The following is a 17,260-nucleotide window of genomic DNA, read 5'->3' as shown; positions in this document are numbered from 1 at the left end:
AAGTGACTGCCTTCCGAGTAGACCTCATTCAGGGGCTTTGCACATTTTCCTGTGTGGCCCACCCATCCCTGTCATATGGAGGAGAAACTGAGGCTGGAAAGGCTTTCCCAGCATCCTAGGAGTTAGGTGTGGAGTCACTGCTGTCATGAAAGACACATTGTCTCTGCGGTCTCTGCCTGTGTCATGTGCTACAGGTGGTTGAGTGAACAGTCTGTACCTAGCAGGGCAGCTCATGCGTTTGATAACCAGTGTCCTCGATGGGCATAGATGCAAACGAGCAACAGCACCAGAATGACCACGACACCGTCCAGTGGGGCTTACCCCTGGCCTGCCAGGATGGGCCGTCACACACAGATCATTAGACAGTGTCCACACCACGTCACAGAAGCCTACAGACCAGGCGACTATCCACAGACTCAGAGGGTGTGGAGTTTTGTGGCAAGTTAGGAGCAGAAGGCATATCCTAGCACAACACAGGTCACAAATAGTAGCCCTGTAGCCAGCGTCACACTCCATCAGGAAATGTCAAACTTCCTCTAGGTTTGACAGCAGGATCAGGAGCAGCAGAGGACTCCTGTTCTTCCTCAGCTCCTCAGAAAGGTGCCCAGGAGAGGAGGAGAGAGGAGACGCACAAACAGGGAAAAGAAAGTTAGATCGCTCCTGTTTGCAGAGCTGTAGAAAACCCTGAAGACAACAAGAAACTATTAGAACTCTGCCAGTGGCACAGGATTTATCCCTACTGCTTGTACTGGCTTTTTGGAACCCATTCTCTTTTGGATGTACACCTTGCTCAGCCTAGGTATAGTAGGGAGGGCCTTGAACCTTCCCCAAAGCCATGTGTTTTACCCTCTCTGAGGAATGGATGGGGAGTGGGAAGGGAGGGAGAACTTGGATTGGTATGTATAATGAAAAAAGATAGTTTGTTTTCTTTTAAAAAATAAATTAATTTAAAAAAGAACTAATAAATTCAGTAAAGTTGAAGGGTATGAGCTCAAACACGTAACACTGGAGTCTAACATTAACGTCAGACCCATGGATTAAAGACTCCCGCAGACCTGTCTAAAATAGTAATAGCCATGCTTCCTTTGTGTCTCCAGCCAACAGAAATAGTGGGATTTGTGTCTGGGTTTTGACTGGATAGATGGCTCAGCAGTTAGAACACTTACTGCTTTTTCAGGAGCCCCGAGTTTGGTTACCAGTCCCCTTGTAGGGCAGCACACGGCCACTTATAATTCCAGCTCCCAGGGATCCCACACACTCTTCTGGCTTGGACAGGCATCTGAACTCATGTGTGCATGCCCATACACAGACACTCATACATACATAAAATTGTTTTGTTTTGTTTGTTGTTTTTGTTTTTCAAGAGAGAATTTCTCTGTCTAACAGCTCTGACTGTTCTAAAAGTAGCTCTGTAAACCAGGCTGATCTCAAATTCACATATACCTGCCCTTTTCCTTGTGTATTCTGTCTTGTAAACCTTTTCCCATCCTGGGAGCCTCAACCTCTCAGCCCCGTAGAGAAAGTTCTTCCTTCTCTCATCTGTGCTGTCCTGCTTGAGAAGCAGGGCTCCCCTCATCCTGGGCTGCACAGACACATGCAGCCCTGGCTCCCTGGAGGCCAACTTCTGCAAGGCCACAATTGTGTTCTGTCTTGTATTTGTCACCAGTATGAGGAGGGGAGAGCCTCTTCCCCCCAAAATTGCACCTGTGTGGGTGAAGGGGGTGCTGTGGGTATCCACACGTGGTAGTGGATCTATCTGGACAGACTCTCTCAGAGGTTCCTGTCCCACTAGGATTGAATTGGCTTGGGCTAAGAATTGTCACCTGCCTACATATGTCTTACCTTGAGTGTATGGTACCCTCAGGTGGAGTACATCTTCACGGACAAGACGGGCACCCTTACAGAGAACAACATGGCCTTCAAGGAGTGCTGCATTGAGGGCCACGTCTACGTACCTCATGTTATCTGCAACGGGCAGGTCCTTCCCGACTCTTCTGGCATCGATATGATTGATTCTTCCCCAGGTGTCAGTGGAAGGGTAGGTTGCAGGCCCTGGGGGTACAGGGTGTGTCTGTGCCACAGGATCAGGGATGTGGGTAGGTGGGGTACTCTCACTCACACAAGCTGCCCCGTTCATGTGGGGAGTATGACAAAGTCAGTAATCATTGTAGGACTTCAGTGAGGTCATGGTTGGAATCTACCATGGTGTGTCCCCTTCCAAGAGGCAGGAGGTCTTGACAGTGATTCCTCTGATAGAATTGACCTGGGAGGAAGAAAAAAAACAGCACAGGTAGGACAGGCAGTATTCTGAGAATAGTGTGAATATACACAGTTTGCATGTGTGCAACTTGCATGTGCATACAGATATGTGCGCACACACGTAGACACACGTGTATTTACATGCACATAGATACATGTGTATATATGTTGCATTTGTGCTCACACACACGCATACACACAGCAGAGTGCCGTGGCCTCGGGTCTTAGTGTCTCCGGTCAAGGTTCAAATTCCAGCACCAGCTGTATGGTGACTAAAGGGTAAATCATGACTGCAGAACCCTGACAGCCAGAAGTGGCCTGTTAATGACAGACGAGCAGTTCACAGTCAGTCACATCCTGAGATCTGCCATAGCAGCTCCACACCCTCCCAAACCGACCCCAAATCCCACCCACCACATTGGTTGTCAGGGAAGCCTGTCATTGGCTGCTGTGCTGCCCAGCTACCGAGGACCTCTGGAATCTTTGACTACAGGGTGTAGCCATCACTGAGGAAGCTGAACTCTGATCTGGGTCAGCCCACCATGACCTCATGCAATCTTTTCAGCGCTCAGCATGGGGCTCCCAGCATCTGCTTCCAGGGCTGTGTTAGGACTGAGCTTCAGGCTGCAGGCACACAGCTGGAGATTAAGTCATGCGACATGCAGCACTCTTTGCCAGTAGCAGACTGCCACTGCCACACAGGCGCGGTGGCCAGGAATGAGTGTGCCAATTGCATAGGTGACATTTTCCCCACAGGACACGGCTATTCCTGAGTGTGTTTATAGCCATGCAGTCTGCTTCCTAGGAGTGTCATTATGAGCAAAACCCCTTCTTTCAGTCTTCACTGCCTGTTAATACGTATATGAGTTGCCATGGCAACTCTGGAGCGTGAAGGAATCACATGTGCTTCTCTTTTGTAACCACTGAGACAAGCTAATGACAATCCCCCCCACCCCCGGGAGGTCTTAACCTCTGCTTTGTGGGCCTGTCCAATCTGCTGTCTCTTTCATATTTTCCCCATCGCAGGCAGAGGTGTTACAGTTTCCCTGACTGTCTCCACAGGAGCGGGAGGAGCTGTTTTTCAGGGCTCTCTGCCTGTGCCACACCGTCCAGGTGAAGGATGACGATCCTGGGGACGATGTCGATGGTCCCCAGAAATCTCCAGACTCAAAGTCCTGTGTGTATATATCGTCCTCGCCTGATGAGATTGCCCTGGTTGAAGGTGTGCAGAGGTGAGTTGGATGGCCTGTCTCAGAGTGTTGGTAATGGGTCTGCAACCCAACTCATGAGTCATTCTAGAAAATTCTATATTGTGACCTCAGGGCCCTTGCATTTTTTGTGGAGGTAGCTTTCCTGTCAGCAACATAAGCCCTTGTTGCTGTGTTTTCTGTGCGTATCGCTGTCTAGACAGAGCCCGTCCCCAGGCCTTCTTTTTGATCCTAAGATGCCAGGCACCAAGGCCAATTCTGCAGCTCTCCCTGTCACCTGAGCTGGAGAGGTAGCAGCTAGATGCAGTCTCTGCCTGTCACTGTTCTTTCTTTGTGTTGGGTCTTTCCACCTGGGACTTTTACGCTGACGAGGGGGTCTTCCTGGACTTCTTTCTGCTGTGTGAGATGTGGCACGAGACACAGACATCCAGAAAAACACTCCAGACGTGTGACACAATTTCAGGTCAGGGATATCACAGAGCTTCTCAGCTCACAGTTCTGATGGAACAGTAAACTCCCAGCGCTGCCACCAGCAAATGTATGCAGCCTTCAGAGACTGAGAACACAGAGAGAACATTTTCATGCCTCTCACCTCTCACCAGTGAGCTGGCGTGTGACTGAGCAAATCTGCTTTTCCTGTAAAGTTTAGGTAGTGGCAAAGATGTGTGAATGATAATGCCCTTAGTAGGTGTGCAGGCCACCCCAGTACACGTGCACGCATGCAGACACACACACACACGCACACACACCACCTCAGGCCCTTGAGGCTAGTTTTTTTTTTTAATATTTATTTATTTATTATGGATGCAATATTCTGTCTACATGTATACTTGCAGGCCAGAAGAGGGCACCAGACCCCATTACAGATGGTTGTGAGCCACCATATGGTTGCTGGGAATTGAACTCAGGACCTTTGGAAGAGCAGGCAATGCTCTTAACCTCTGAGCCATCTCTCCAGCCCCCCCCTCTTGAGGCTAGTTTTAGAAGCATTTATAGCAATAGTTCTCAACCAGTGGATCACAACCCCTTTGGGGATCACATATCAGATGTTTACATTATGATTCATAGCAGCAGCAAAATTACAGTTTTGAAGTAACAATGAGATCATTTTATGGTTGGGGTCACCACAACATGAAGAACTGTATTAGGAAAGTTGAGGACCATTGATTTATAGGGGGAGCCATGAGACTGCTGCAGATAGGAAAAGGCAGGTCAGGCTGCCCCACCGTCCATGAGCTCTTCTCCTCCCAGGGGTCTTTCTCTCAGCTGAGGGCAGCGCCCACTGGAGCAGGTGGCCATCATCACCCATATGCCCAGCCCCTGACTGCTGTGGTAGTTGGTGCCGGATGGGCTAGTGTGTTCTGTCCCATCTTTTGTTAAAGCTACTCAAGGTCAGACCTTTACTCTCCTGGCAGGTGCCTCATGGCTAGAGGTGTTTGTTTTTACAGTAGAGGGGGCGTGGGCCAACATCACTGCAAATAGCCACGATGGGCCTACATCCTGTCAGATAACTAGGTTGACCAAGGGCTACATAATTTATAATTTTTTAAATTATTTTAAAAAACAAGCCCGGAATGTATTTCTCACAGTTTAGGGGCTGGGAGGTCCAGGGTCAAAGCATGAGCATCTCAGGGTTTCTTGCTGTGCCCAGAATGGTGGCAGCTTGGAGAGAGCATGAGAGGGCAGAATTATTCTGTGTGTGAGGAACCCTCTCCTGTGGTGACCATACTAATCATTTCGTGAGGGGCAAAGTCTCCCCGGCCAACCATCCTTGACATTTGCACTAGGGTTGTTTCCATCCAGGGACTTTGGCAGCTGTTCACACTGTGGCAGATAGCATCTGAGGTTTCTATTTCTACTGAAGCCCGCTAACCAGTTAGTAAAATGTGGTTAGAAGCAGGAAGTGCAGCCCAGACACCTTGTGCTGGCTTTCCGCAAGCCACCAGCATCCCCAGAGTGCACCTTCTCAGTGTAGGGCGCAAACTCTTGGGTCATTTTCTGAGGTGGTAAATAAATCTGAATCCCATGTTCTGGCTCTGTAATGCACCCAGCAACTGTCCTGATGAAAGTGCTTCCTTAAGAAGATAGCCCAGTATAAAGTGAAGACTCCCTGGAAGAGGCCTGTCAGGCTTTCAGGTTCAGCCCTGGGTTTGCCTTCTCTTCCGCTGCAGGCTTGGTTTCACGTACCTGAGACTGAAGGACAGTCACATGGAAATACTGAACAGGGAGAACGACATTGAGAGGTGAGCAGCTGTCTGCACGAATCCGTGTCACGGGGAAGAACTAAGTCTTAATCTTTGAAGTAAGCTGCCCGGGACCGTGTGAGAGGCGAGTCTGCACACTGCAGTGCTTCAGAGGTCCTGTCTGAGCTGGGCCCTGAACTCAGTCTCCCGGAGAGATGGTCAGACTTGCCATGAGAGTTGCAGGCTCTAGCGATATTCTAAGTGAGACACAGATATTACGACCCTTCTGGGCGGAGTCATAGCCTGGACTGACCCGTCAGCACTCTTAAGCACTGATCCCAACACAGGGCTGGAGCTGGGCATCCTGTGAGGCCCAGAACATCCACGCAGTGTGGACAGACAGGGCACAGGGAGAGGTGAGAACGCCCCCTTCCTGCTGGTACGATCATTTGGAAATCATTCAAATCAGCACCCTCTTGGCAGCAGAGAATAAATGCCTCACGTTTCTATTTCAGATTTGAATTGCTGGAAGTCCTCAGTTTTGACTCTGTGCGGAGAAGAATGAGTGTGATCGTAAAATCTGCCACAGGTGAGATTTCTCCTAATCTTACATGGTGGTGGCTTTATTCTGGTGGATAATTCTCTAGGACCTTCAAGGGTTTAGGACATAAAAACCATTCCACATTTGTACATGTACATGCAGGTGCATGTGTATGTGTGTGTACCTTCATTGGAGTGTTTCTGTGTATACCATAGACAACATGACTGTCATTCCTCAGGCATTGCCCCCCTCGTCTTTTGATCTTAGACAGGGTCTCTCTGACTAGGACAGACTGACTGGCCAGCGAGCCCTAGAAGCCCTCCTGTCCCTGCCTCTCCAGCACTGACACTGCAGACGTATGATGCCCTTTTAAGCACGGGTTCTGGGAATAGAACCCGGGTCATCATGCTTGCAAGGCAGATTCCTTACCATCTGAGCTACCCCCCTACTCCAGTTTTAAAAGCATAGGTAAACTCTTCTATACTAACAACTTTGGCAAGAAATGAATATTAACTAAGCCTCATACAGACACTATCTCATCTATGAATGTCTTACTACTGTGCTCCACACTCATCTAAAAAGCAACTCATGTTTTTGACTGCATTTAAGGACACGTAGTATGAGTTTGCAGATATTTCTGTACTAGAATTCAGAATACTAACTAGAGTGGATTGCTTCGCTGACTGGTCGCTATGACAATGGCTCTTTTTTGGGAGCAGCACATTCTGGTTTGTGGCTAAAGTGTGGGATGGTGAAGGAATGGATACAGTGAGACCCCTTGACCTGGTGATTCTGTATGATCTTGGCATGTAATCTCCATGTGGACTGGCACTTGCCTCCTCCCCGCCTGTCCTTCCTGTCAGCAGACACCTGCAGCTGTCCTTCTCTGTCAGCATCTTGTCTAGAAGGCATTATGAGTTAGTCCCTTGTCACCCTCTCCTGAGAAATCCCAGCAGAAGTAGACATGCCCCCCATCCTCTCCCTGCCTGCACAGTGCGCTGGATGTGAGCCCCCCAGCACTCACAAGGCCCTCCTTACAGCCACATAGCTCTGGTGTCAGAGGTTCAGCTACCACTGATCTCCTGGCCTTTGGCCAGCACCTACTGTGGGTATATCCCCATGTTGTGTTTGCATCTCCTCGCCACCATAAGCTGCTTACCCAGCTGTGTTTCCCTTCCTGGATCATGATGTGAAGTGGCAGCCCCTTCGCAGGTCCTCACAGAATGCCTTCCTGGATGTGCAGGTATCCACAGCATCCACACCAGGAGCTGCCTAGTATTCCTCCTGCCCAGTGTGGATTGTCTCTCCAGAGAGTCCTCATCACTCTCCTGCATCTTTCAGGGGACTCTGACTGAACAACAGTCCTGTCTCTGTTGCCCATGTTTTCCCCATGGTGCACCCCACATTGATACTTCCTGCAGTTTGGAAATAGGTCAAGTGGGTGCCTGCCAAATAGCTGTGCCTTGAAATTTGATTGCAGTCCTCAGCCCAGAAGTCCCGTCCTGGACAGTTGACGAAACGAGTCACCACCAGCCTCTTGAGCCCTCTGGGTTTTGCTCCATATACTTCCAAGCACTTTCGGGGTGTTAGGGGCATAGGAGCCTGTCCTATGAGGAATCTGGGCATCCCACCTTTCTGGGAACATAAACCCTGCCATGTCCCTTCTGTAGCCTGCCGCCACTGGGATGCACAGTGCTGTTTCTTTTTCTTTCTTTCTTTTTTTAAATTGTTGTTGTTGGTAGTTGTGGTGGAGGTGTTTTTTTTTTTTTAAGACAGGGTTTCTTTGTATAGCCCAGGCTGTCTTGGAACTCACTCTGTAGATAAGACTGGCTTCAAACTTAGGGACCTGCCTGTCTCTGCCTGCTGGGATTAAAGGTGTGCACCACCAAACTGACTTCCTGTGATGTTTCTATAGTTACACCCAAATGCTCTATTCAGCACAGCACTGCAGGCCTTAGATGCATTATTGCTGAGCAGGGTCACTGAATAGGACCCGAGACAGTGTTTCACAGAGTAGGTGCCGAGAGTCAGGCTGAGACTTACTGCAGAGCAGCTGGACTGAGCAGGTGTCATCAGAGCTGCTTTCTCTGCATAGTGGCTGCTTCTTTGCTGTCTTGTTAGTGTCTATTACCTGGAAGGAGAAATTTCTTTCCTGTTGAGAAAAGGAACATGCAAGCCAACACGAAGGTGCTCAGAGCTCTGAGGACAAGGCTAGGAATGTGGAAGCCAGAGTTTCCCATGAAGCTTCGTGATACAAAGGATGGCCTGTCCATGGAAGACTCACTTTGGGAAGAGTCATGCACTCACCTCTGCTCTTTCATGGAGTTTGAACACTCCTTCTGGGTCAGGAGCACACCCTTTGCTCTGTTATGCTCACCCTGCATAAGGAAGTATTTGCTCCTCACGGGGAGTATGAGCACCCAGAGCCCTCATTGTTCGTGGCTCCTGAATGTCTTAAGACTGGTGGGCTGTAGGAATAAAATGGGGCCCTGGCGTATTTCATGGATTGCACCTCCTTCAGATCTTAATGAGTTAACTGGTCTTAAAGATGTACTTTGAAATGGTCTCCGTGCTGGTGTCATTTGTTTTCATTAATAACAAGATGAAAAGTAAATTTGTCTTCCCGTGTAGTACTTAAATTCAACATTGTTTTCTCCCTCCTCTTCCAGGAGAAATTTACTTGTTTTGCAAAGGAGCAGATTCTTCAATATTTCCCCGGGTCATAGAAGGCAAAGTGGACCAGGTCCGGTCCAGAGTCGAGCGCAATGCAGTGGTAAGACGCTGCCCCGTTCCAGCCCCGCTCACTCCTGCACTCATCTCTCAGACCTGTTGCTTTCTATGCTGCAGCCAACCGATAACGAGAGGTCATCTTCCCGTTTAGCTGTTCTCCTGCTGAGGCAGCTCACATCCTCTTAGCTGTTCCTCCCAGGACTGAGGAGTCAGACCCCATGCCTGGGATTAGATGGCTTTCTGCTGCAATCTGCAGAGGCTGTACTGGATAGACATTCAGATACAGCACGGTCATGTCCTCTCAGAGAAAGTCCCCATGTGGTGCTGCAGAAGGCATGTGCTGGCTTCATTGAACTTATTAGGACAAACTTCTTGAAGCCCTGGTGTTCACTTTCATTTCAAGTGAGCACATTGGGGATTCTGATGCCTTCTGCCAAGGGTCACCTCCAGGAGCATCACTAGAGACACACTTTGTGTTAATGAGCACACTGACATAGTGCATACTGCATTGTTCTGGATGGTTCTCGCCACCTGAGAATCATTTTCCTTAAGGGAAGTAGTTAATTGTGTTTAAAGTACATCTTTTTCAAAAGACTTTATTGAGCTATAGTCGATATATTAGTGTGTTCATATTAAAGAGAAAAGTGGGTAGCTTTTGATTCACAGTTGCAAAAGCCTTGCCACACAGTGTCCTCCAGACCTTTGCATTCCCCTCCCTGTCAGCTCCCATCAGCCCCCACTGTTTGCCATCACTGTAGAAGAGCCCTGACCTTCTGGCGTGGTCTTATCAGTAGCATCACAGCTCATCCACGTGTGTGATGCAGCACAGCGCCCTTATCATCTGTGCTGATGCCCGACTTACTCATTTGTTCGCCTGTTGATGGACATTTGAGACTGAAGCCCAGCGTGAACTGTGGGTCCTCGTGTAGACAGCCCTTTTCTTAGGAAACGCCATGCTGTGGCTGGGCTTGCTCTCCGTGTTACTCTATTTTCTTTGCTGCTTTCCCGTGGATGGTCTCTGGTTGTGGTGAGTCTGTGTGCGGTGATTCTCTTTTTCTGCTTGGGAGTCTAGAGAGTGCTCTGTAGGCCTTTACCAAGACTGGGAATTCTTCAGTACTGCAGTTTTAATGGCGAGCATCCCACTCCCGTCACCATCACTTGGTCTGCCATAGCTGGCTAGTTGATCCCTCTGGGCGTGGACTCCATCCTGTACGCAGGCCACAGTGCGAACTTCACCCTGTGGGCTGCTGGATCTTTCTCGCTTCCTGCAGCCCTAGAATTTTATTCAGAGAACTGGCCAAGCTCCTCAGGAAACACTTGTTGCTTCAAGCTGTGGCCTCGTGTTGTTTGATGGATTTGGAACAGTGCTCTGCCTGGCGCCTGTGGGAATTTGCTGTGCTCGGTTAGCCTCTTGAGGCCTCATGCCTGACCTCTGGGCCTGTCCATCCATAATTGGCCCCCATAATCTTATAGGGAGTGGCAGTATTAGGATGTGTGGCTTTGTTGGAGTGGGTATGGTCTTGCTGGAGGAAGTGCGTCACTGTCAGGGCAGGCTTTGAGGTTTCCTGTGCTCAGGATACCACCCAGTGTATGTCAGACCATTTCCTGTTGCCTGTAAGAGTAGGACTCTCGGCTACTCCTGCAGCACCACGTCTGCCTGCACACCGCCATGCCTCCATCGTGATGATAATGGACTGAACCTCTGAACTGAAAGCCAGCCTCCCCAACTTGCTTTATGGTCATGGTGTTTCATCGCAGCAATGGAAACCCTAAGTAAGATAACTGTGGCAAAACACTTTGACCAAAACAAACTTGGGGAGAAAAGGGTTCATTTCAATTTTCATGTCCCAATCATAGTCCATCGTGAAGGGAACTTCGGGCAGGACATGAAGCAGGGAAATGACGATGAAGAACGTCACTTACTGGCTGGCTCAGCTGCTTTCGTGTATACCTCAGTACCGCCTGCCCAGGGAGGGCACCACCCACAATGGGCCAAGTGTTCACAGATCAGTCGCTAGTTAGGAGAACGCCCATAGGTTTGCCTTCATGCCACTCTTGGGAGCATTTTACCAATTAAGATTCTCTCTTCCAAGATGTGTCTAGGTTTGTATCTAGTTGACAAAAACCAACCAGGACAGCATCCTTTAAATATGTTCTGGAATACTTAGCCCCGTCCTATAGGTCAGGTAATTCAAAACTTCTGCCTGAGTTCCCCAGCCCACACCCAGCCCAGCAGTTCCTCAGGCAGCAAACTGAGAGACCTACAGGCTCCTCATTCATACCATTATTTTTAAACAGTTGAAGCTTTACACTGAATACGGCTGTAGGTGATGCTGAGAGGATCATTGTTCCCTTCAAATCCAGTCGCCCATTTCTTCTTCAGTTGCCTGTTTTGAGCATCATAATTAAATTTTGCCAAATACAAGATTAGGAAGACTTTACCCTGTATTTTTCTAAAAGTGGGTGTCGTTTTTTGAGCATCATTGTTGAAGGGATGGTTCTATCCCTGTTGAGTGATCTTGTTCCTCTTGTTAAATTGTCTAGCCAGATGTTCCAAGATTTGTTTCTGGGCCTCAGTTCTGTCCTGCTCTTCTCTCTGTGTCTCTGTCTCTCTCTGCACACACCAGTTCTTTACAGTTTTCTGTACTGTCGTGTGCTAGTAAGTTTTGAAACCAGAATGTACGCATGCCCAACTTTATTCTTACCTAAAATCCTTATGCTCTCTGAATACCCTGAAATTCCATATGAGTTTCTGCAGAGGTCGCCACCAGGAGTTCCGTAGGATCACAAGACTCCAAATGGCTTTGAGTAGTGTTGTCATCTAAACAAAATGAAATCTTCCACTCCATGGAAACAGACATGTTTCTGTTATTTGCTCTTCTGTGATTTTCAGTGTTGTGTAGTTTTCAGTCTATGAGTGTTTTCCACCGTAAGTAAGCACATTCATGAGTGTTTTCTTTCTGGTATAATTGTGGGTAGAATGTGTTCTTAATCTCCTTCTCAAGGTGAGTGTTGGGAGCGTGTGAGGTGCAGCCGGCATGCCTGTGCTGATGTCACAGTTGAGCTGTTGGGACCTGTGCTGATTACAGCATTCATGCAATAGCTCTGGGATTTCGTGAGAGGGGATTACATTCTTTATGGTTTTCCTACTGCAAGAGCTGGCCATCTGCATGTGCAGTCTTTAGAAAAGCATTCTTTCGGATTTGGGTGCACTTACCAAATTGCTCTGGTAGAATTTGTGGTGCTGAGTTGTGTTCAGCAGAAGTGAAAAGGTGGGAGACTCCCGCCCTCTCCTCGCCTTGGAACTGTTCTCGGGGCACCATGTGAGGACGGCTCTGTGTTGCTCCTACAGTTTTCAGATATTTCCTCTGCATCAGTTCAGTATCGGGTGGGGCTTCATCCTGGCCACACCATGTGTTACGTCAGCCTATTTCCTAGTCTGGCATCCGGCGATGAGTCGCGTTCAGCCGTGGCTCACATTCCTTTCATGTTGGAGTAGTCCTGTTGGATTCAGTTTGCTGGTGTGCAGTTGAGGTTCACTTCATGTGTGTTTATAAGGGGTGGCGCTCTACAGTGGCCTCCGGGTGTGAGTGTGTTTCTATAGCTTGGTAGTGTTTCACACGGGACTTTTGCCCTGCTTAGCCAGAGGCTTTCAGAAAGGCGCTCCACCTCAGGGCGCCACCTTAGAAAGTCCCTTCACAAGCAGAGGCTCGTTCATTCCTGAAAGCCCAGTTCACCACTCCCAGCACCCTCCATCCTGGACATTTTGTCTGTAGAGACCTCCTTGTCTGATGACTCTTCAGACTTGTGGGTGGAGCACAGTGTTTGCCCATGTCCCTCCTTCCCTGAGGGTTAGGAGAACTGTTGACTGCGGGGGTCTGTCCTTCACACACATTAGGAGGGCTAAAGGGCTGTGAGAAGTTGACAACACAGCAGGAAGTATTCTTAAAAGTCTAAAATCCAGGATTTGCAGTGCATGTTGAGGAGGCCTGTGAGTGTCACACTGTTGGACATGGAATTAAGGCGAAAGAGCAGGAGACACCCAAGGGAGCCACACCAGGAGCCGTCACCCAGGACAGTTCGGTGTGACTTGGCAGGTCACGTGGCCTTGATAGCACCTTCTTCACGCATGTCAGAACCCCTCATCCTTGAGGCTTGTTTTAGTTTCCTGTGTGCCCAGCATGTGGATGAATAAACTTGCGGTCCTCCTTGGTATTCACTACGGTCGGATTCTGACAGGCTCCCAGCTTTGGATAAACCATTACCACAACATTACAAGTTATCTCCCCCAAACACAAATGAACTCTGTTTGTTTACATGAAGGGAAAGAGTCTGTGTTCTGGTATAGTGGCCTGGTAGAGGTATTGTAGGTTACAGTTCTAGATGTACATGATTGTCCATATTTAATGTAATTCAGTAATTCCTTGAGGGTGGCTGGGTTATGACTCACTCTCTTCAGATGGGTATGAGGAAGGCCTGAGAATACATTCAGCAGGCAATGATGGATTCATGTTAAACACTGACTCGTGTTCCGCAGGAAGGTCTGCGGACCCTGTGTGTTGCCTACAAGCGGCTTGAGCCAGAAGAATATGAGGATGTTTGCAGACTGCTGCAGACCGCCAAGGTTGCGCTTCAAGATCGGGAGAAGAAGTTAGCAGAAGCCTACGAGCAGATCGAGAAGGACCTGATTCTGCTTGGTGCTACAGCTGTCGAGGACCGGTAACGCTGCCATGTGTGTCTGTTCAGCGGCAGAGAGTGGGGTGGGCGGACGGCACACATGTCCACAGTTACAGGTGGAGAAGCCGTGGAAGTGGGGTGGGCGGACAGCACACACGTCCACAGTTACAGGTGGAGAGGCCGTGGGAGTTGGGTGGGCGGACGGCACACACGTCCACAGTTACAGGTGGAGAAGCCGTGGGAGTGGAGTGGGCGGACGGATGGCACACACGTCCACAGTTACAGGTGGAGAGGCCGTGGGAGTGGGGTGGGCGGACGGATGGCACACACGTCCACAGTTACAGGTGGAGAGGCCGTGGGAGTGGGGTGGGCAGACGGATGGCACACACGTCCACAGTTACAGGTGGAGAGGCCGTGGGAGTGGGGTGGGCGGACGGATGGCACACACGTCCATAGTTACAGGTGGAGAGGCCGTGGGAGTGGGGTGGGCAGACGGATGGCACACACGTCCAGTGCCAGTGTGTTCTCCCTGAGGACAGCTTCACCTGTTTCCCTTCATGTAGAGCGACAATCCAGAAAACCAGAGCTGGGTGATATGTTACTGGCCACACATAAGGTCCCTGAAAAGGCGCTTTGTTCCAGATAGTGAAAGTGACATCTTCACATCATGGTACACATGGAAGATCCAGTTTCTCTTCTAGCCTTAGAAAGGAATTAGTAGTAATTTTCCTACTGATTGTAGGAAGCTGCTGCTGGCTCTTCTGAGCACAGCTTGACTTTTTAAGATTTTAATATCTTCGACATGTTTGTCTTCGTTGAAGAAAGTTAGCAGATTGAAGTGGACTAACCCAGTGGTTACAGCTGATAAAATGTGAGAACGCTTCTGAATTCTCAGTTTCAGGGTGAGAGCTGGGAGCCCTGGCCGTGGGTGATGCAGAAAGGGAGGCTGCTGCAGGGAGGGTGCTGGAGTTAGGCCCCGGAACATGGAGGATTGGCCCCAGGAGCACTAGCGATCAGTGGCAGTAAAACAGTTCTCTCTTCTAGACAGGGTTTCGCTGTGTAGCCCAGGTGACATAGAACACGTGTTCACCTGGAACTGCAGATATGATGTCCCGTTGAGTGATGATTGATCACAAGTTTCTTCTTTAAGACCCAGAGTCAGCACCCTTACCACTCGAGACCTCGGGTTCCTCATCGTCTCAGAAAAGTTATGAGATGGGAGGCGGCTGTCCTCGTTTGTGTGTCTGTAGTGATGGCGTCTCCCCACTTCAGGCCAGGCGCTTCCTCCCTGGGACTCGGTGACTTTGCAGGGTTATGTAGAGGTGAAAGGTAATACCGGATTTCACACAGTGCTGGCACATGCTGTGGGGCCGCTGGTATTATTACTAGCCTCTTAACTGTACTCCAATAGATTCTGGATTCCAGTGTGATAAGAAACAATATGAGAACAAATGGTACCAAAAGGAAAAATAATACCTTATTTCCCAGTTCCATTTTCCATTTCGTTTCTGGTTTTAATGATTCTCCTAAGTGGAATGATACTGAATTGTGGACGGATGTTAGGCTCAGGGAGAGAACGTGGCACAGGACAGCCGCCTTAAATAGCTCATCCGTGTTTGTTTGGTAGAGCCTCGTGCATATCACTGTAAGGTGTGCGCTCTGGGAGCAGGTTCATGTCCTTTGCATGGACCCTCAACCCTTTGCATGTGCTGTTTCACAGAGCTAAATATTTTGATAGCTTCATGTTTCTTGAAGTTCTTTCTTTGGTGGCCTTAGCTCCTGAGCCCACTGTCTGGGTTCTACTTTCCCAGGCTCCAAGAGAAAGCCGCAGACACAATCGAGGCCCTGCAGAAGGCGGGCATCAAGGTGTGGGTGCTCACTGGAGACAAGATGGAGACAGCCTCAGCCACCTGCTATGCCTGCAAGCTGTTCCGCAGGAGCACACAGCTGCTGGAGCTGACCACCAAAAGGCTAGAGGAGCAGAGCCTGCACGATGTCCTCTTTGAGCTGAGCAAGACAGTCCTGCGCTGCAGCGGAAGCCTGACCAGAGACTCCTTCTCGGGGTAGGCGGCTCCTCCCACCGCCTCTGCAAACCAGTCCCACCTCGTGGGGTCCTGCACCTCTGTGTGCCCACAGTCTGTGGGTCACCTAGAGGCTGCAAGTGGCACGGAAGCCTTTCCACGGCTGGGTGTGCCTGGGCAGGCAATTTCAAGCCGATAGGTGGAGAATGTAGAAAGATGTTTTCAGTGGTAAAATTTCCATCTGCTGTTGCGCCTCCTGGGTCCCTCGTGGGTGCCTTGGGATGCTGCCAGAGAAGCCAGAAGGTGGTTAGTAATAATGGAGGCAGCAGTGTCTCCCCAAGAGTGTCTGCCAGTTTATTCACACGTTTTACCAGGGCCTGAGTCATCCGAAGGTAGTCTCATTTGATTCTGATGAATCATTGTTTTATGTCTTTATTTGTGTGGGTGTCCACATGCATGTGCCACAGCGAACATTTGGAGATTAGAGGATAAGTTTTCAACTTAAGACAGTCGGGCTTAGAGCACATGCCCTTATTGAACTATCAAGAGTCATATGTATTTGGCAGGACAAGCCAGCCTCTAGGTGTGTGCAGATTTTAGATTGTTTTCAGAAGAGCACAAAGTTATTTCCCTATTTTGTTCTGCAGAACTTCGGGATTATGGATGTTGTTGTCATTCTAAGGCCTTGCAAAGGAGCCTGGAGAGATAGATCAGTCATTAAGAGCATGCACCACTCTTCCAGAGGGCCTAAGTTTAATTCCCAGCTCCTACACCAGGCAGCTTCCCACTGCCTGCAACTTCAGCTCCTGGGAGGTCAGACTCCGCTGGTCTCAGCAGACGTGTGCCCACACCTACATACAGATTATACATACTTTAAAATGATAAAAAAAATAAATCTTTATAGCCCAGTAAAGGGAGACTTTGACCATGTTCTCACAGTGAAGTCACCAGGGCAGGATGCCTAGGAGGTATTAGCCATACAGGTGGAGGGAGGCTGGCATGGAGAGCAGACGATCTTCCCGTCCAAGCCCACCTTGGGTGTCTCAGTGTGAGACTTACATGCTCAGGAAGCTGTGGCTGCTGCCACAAGGATTTTCATTTGACTGTGGAGGAGTCACAGAGGTAGTTCCAGTTCTGCAAAGGTTGGAGTGATGGAGGGAGAACTAGGAGCCTCCTAACCCCAGGCACCGTGTGGATGCCCCGGGTATGGTGTCCTAAACTGTAGAGCAGTGACTGAGTGATCGTCCCTTCTGTGTGCTCTAACAGACTTTCGACAGATATGCATGATTATGGTTTAATCATCGACGGAGCTGCGCTGTCCTTGATAATGAAGCCCCGGGAGGATGGGAGCTCCTCAGGCAACTACCGAGAGCTCTTCCTGGAGATCTGCAGGAACTGCAGTGCCGTGCTGTGCTGCCGGATGGCCCCCTTGCAGAAGGCGCAGGTCATGCACTGGCCTGCATGGGGAGAAAGCCTTTCCTTAAACCTCACTGTCTCCGATAGACAAACACTTAGTGGGAACATAGAAATGTCAGCCCTGAGTCTTAGGTTCTCCTTGGGGGTCAGGCATGGATGGCCCCTTCATGGAGCACCTTCTGTGTGCCCATGGGAGCCAGGATTTGATTTTCCTCCTTCCAACTC

At 49.4% G+C, this 17,260-nt stretch overlaps 1 protein-coding gene across 9 annotated transcripts in view; it reads left to right on the top strand.

Moving 5' to 3' along the window:
* Atp11a (ATPase phospholipid transporting 11A) overlaps positions 1-17,260 on the top strand; it is a 108,880-nt gene that overhangs the window by 71,801 nt on the left and 19,819 nt on the right. For all 9 annotated transcript variants that reach the window (XR_005284973.1, XR_005284974.1, XM_038325213.1 and 6 more), the window contains exons 13-20: positions 1,865-2,038; positions 3,322-3,491; positions 5,639-5,710; positions 6,166-6,239; positions 8,861-8,964; positions 13,459-13,640; positions 15,410-15,661; positions 16,886-17,063. Coding sequence is in view for 7 of the 9 variants with exons in the window: in XM_038325213.1 (XP_038181141.1) it covers positions 1,865-2,038; positions 3,322-3,491; positions 5,639-5,710; positions 6,166-6,239; positions 8,861-8,964; positions 13,459-13,640; positions 15,410-15,661; positions 16,886-17,063 (1,206 nt within the window). In the remaining 2 variants the exon portion in view is untranslated. The remainder of the gene's footprint in view (positions 1-1,864; positions 2,039-3,321; positions 3,492-5,638; positions 5,711-6,165; positions 6,240-8,860; positions 8,965-13,458; positions 13,641-15,409; positions 15,662-16,885; positions 17,064-17,260) is intronic.

This window comes from Arvicola amphibius, chromosome 4 (genome assembly GCF_903992535.2).
Source record: "Arvicola amphibius chromosome 4, mArvAmp1.2, whole genome shotgun sequence".
NCBI lineage: Eukaryota > Metazoa > Chordata > Mammalia > Rodentia > Cricetidae > Arvicola > Arvicola amphibius.
This window is presented reverse-complemented; position numbering and strand designations above follow the sequence as displayed.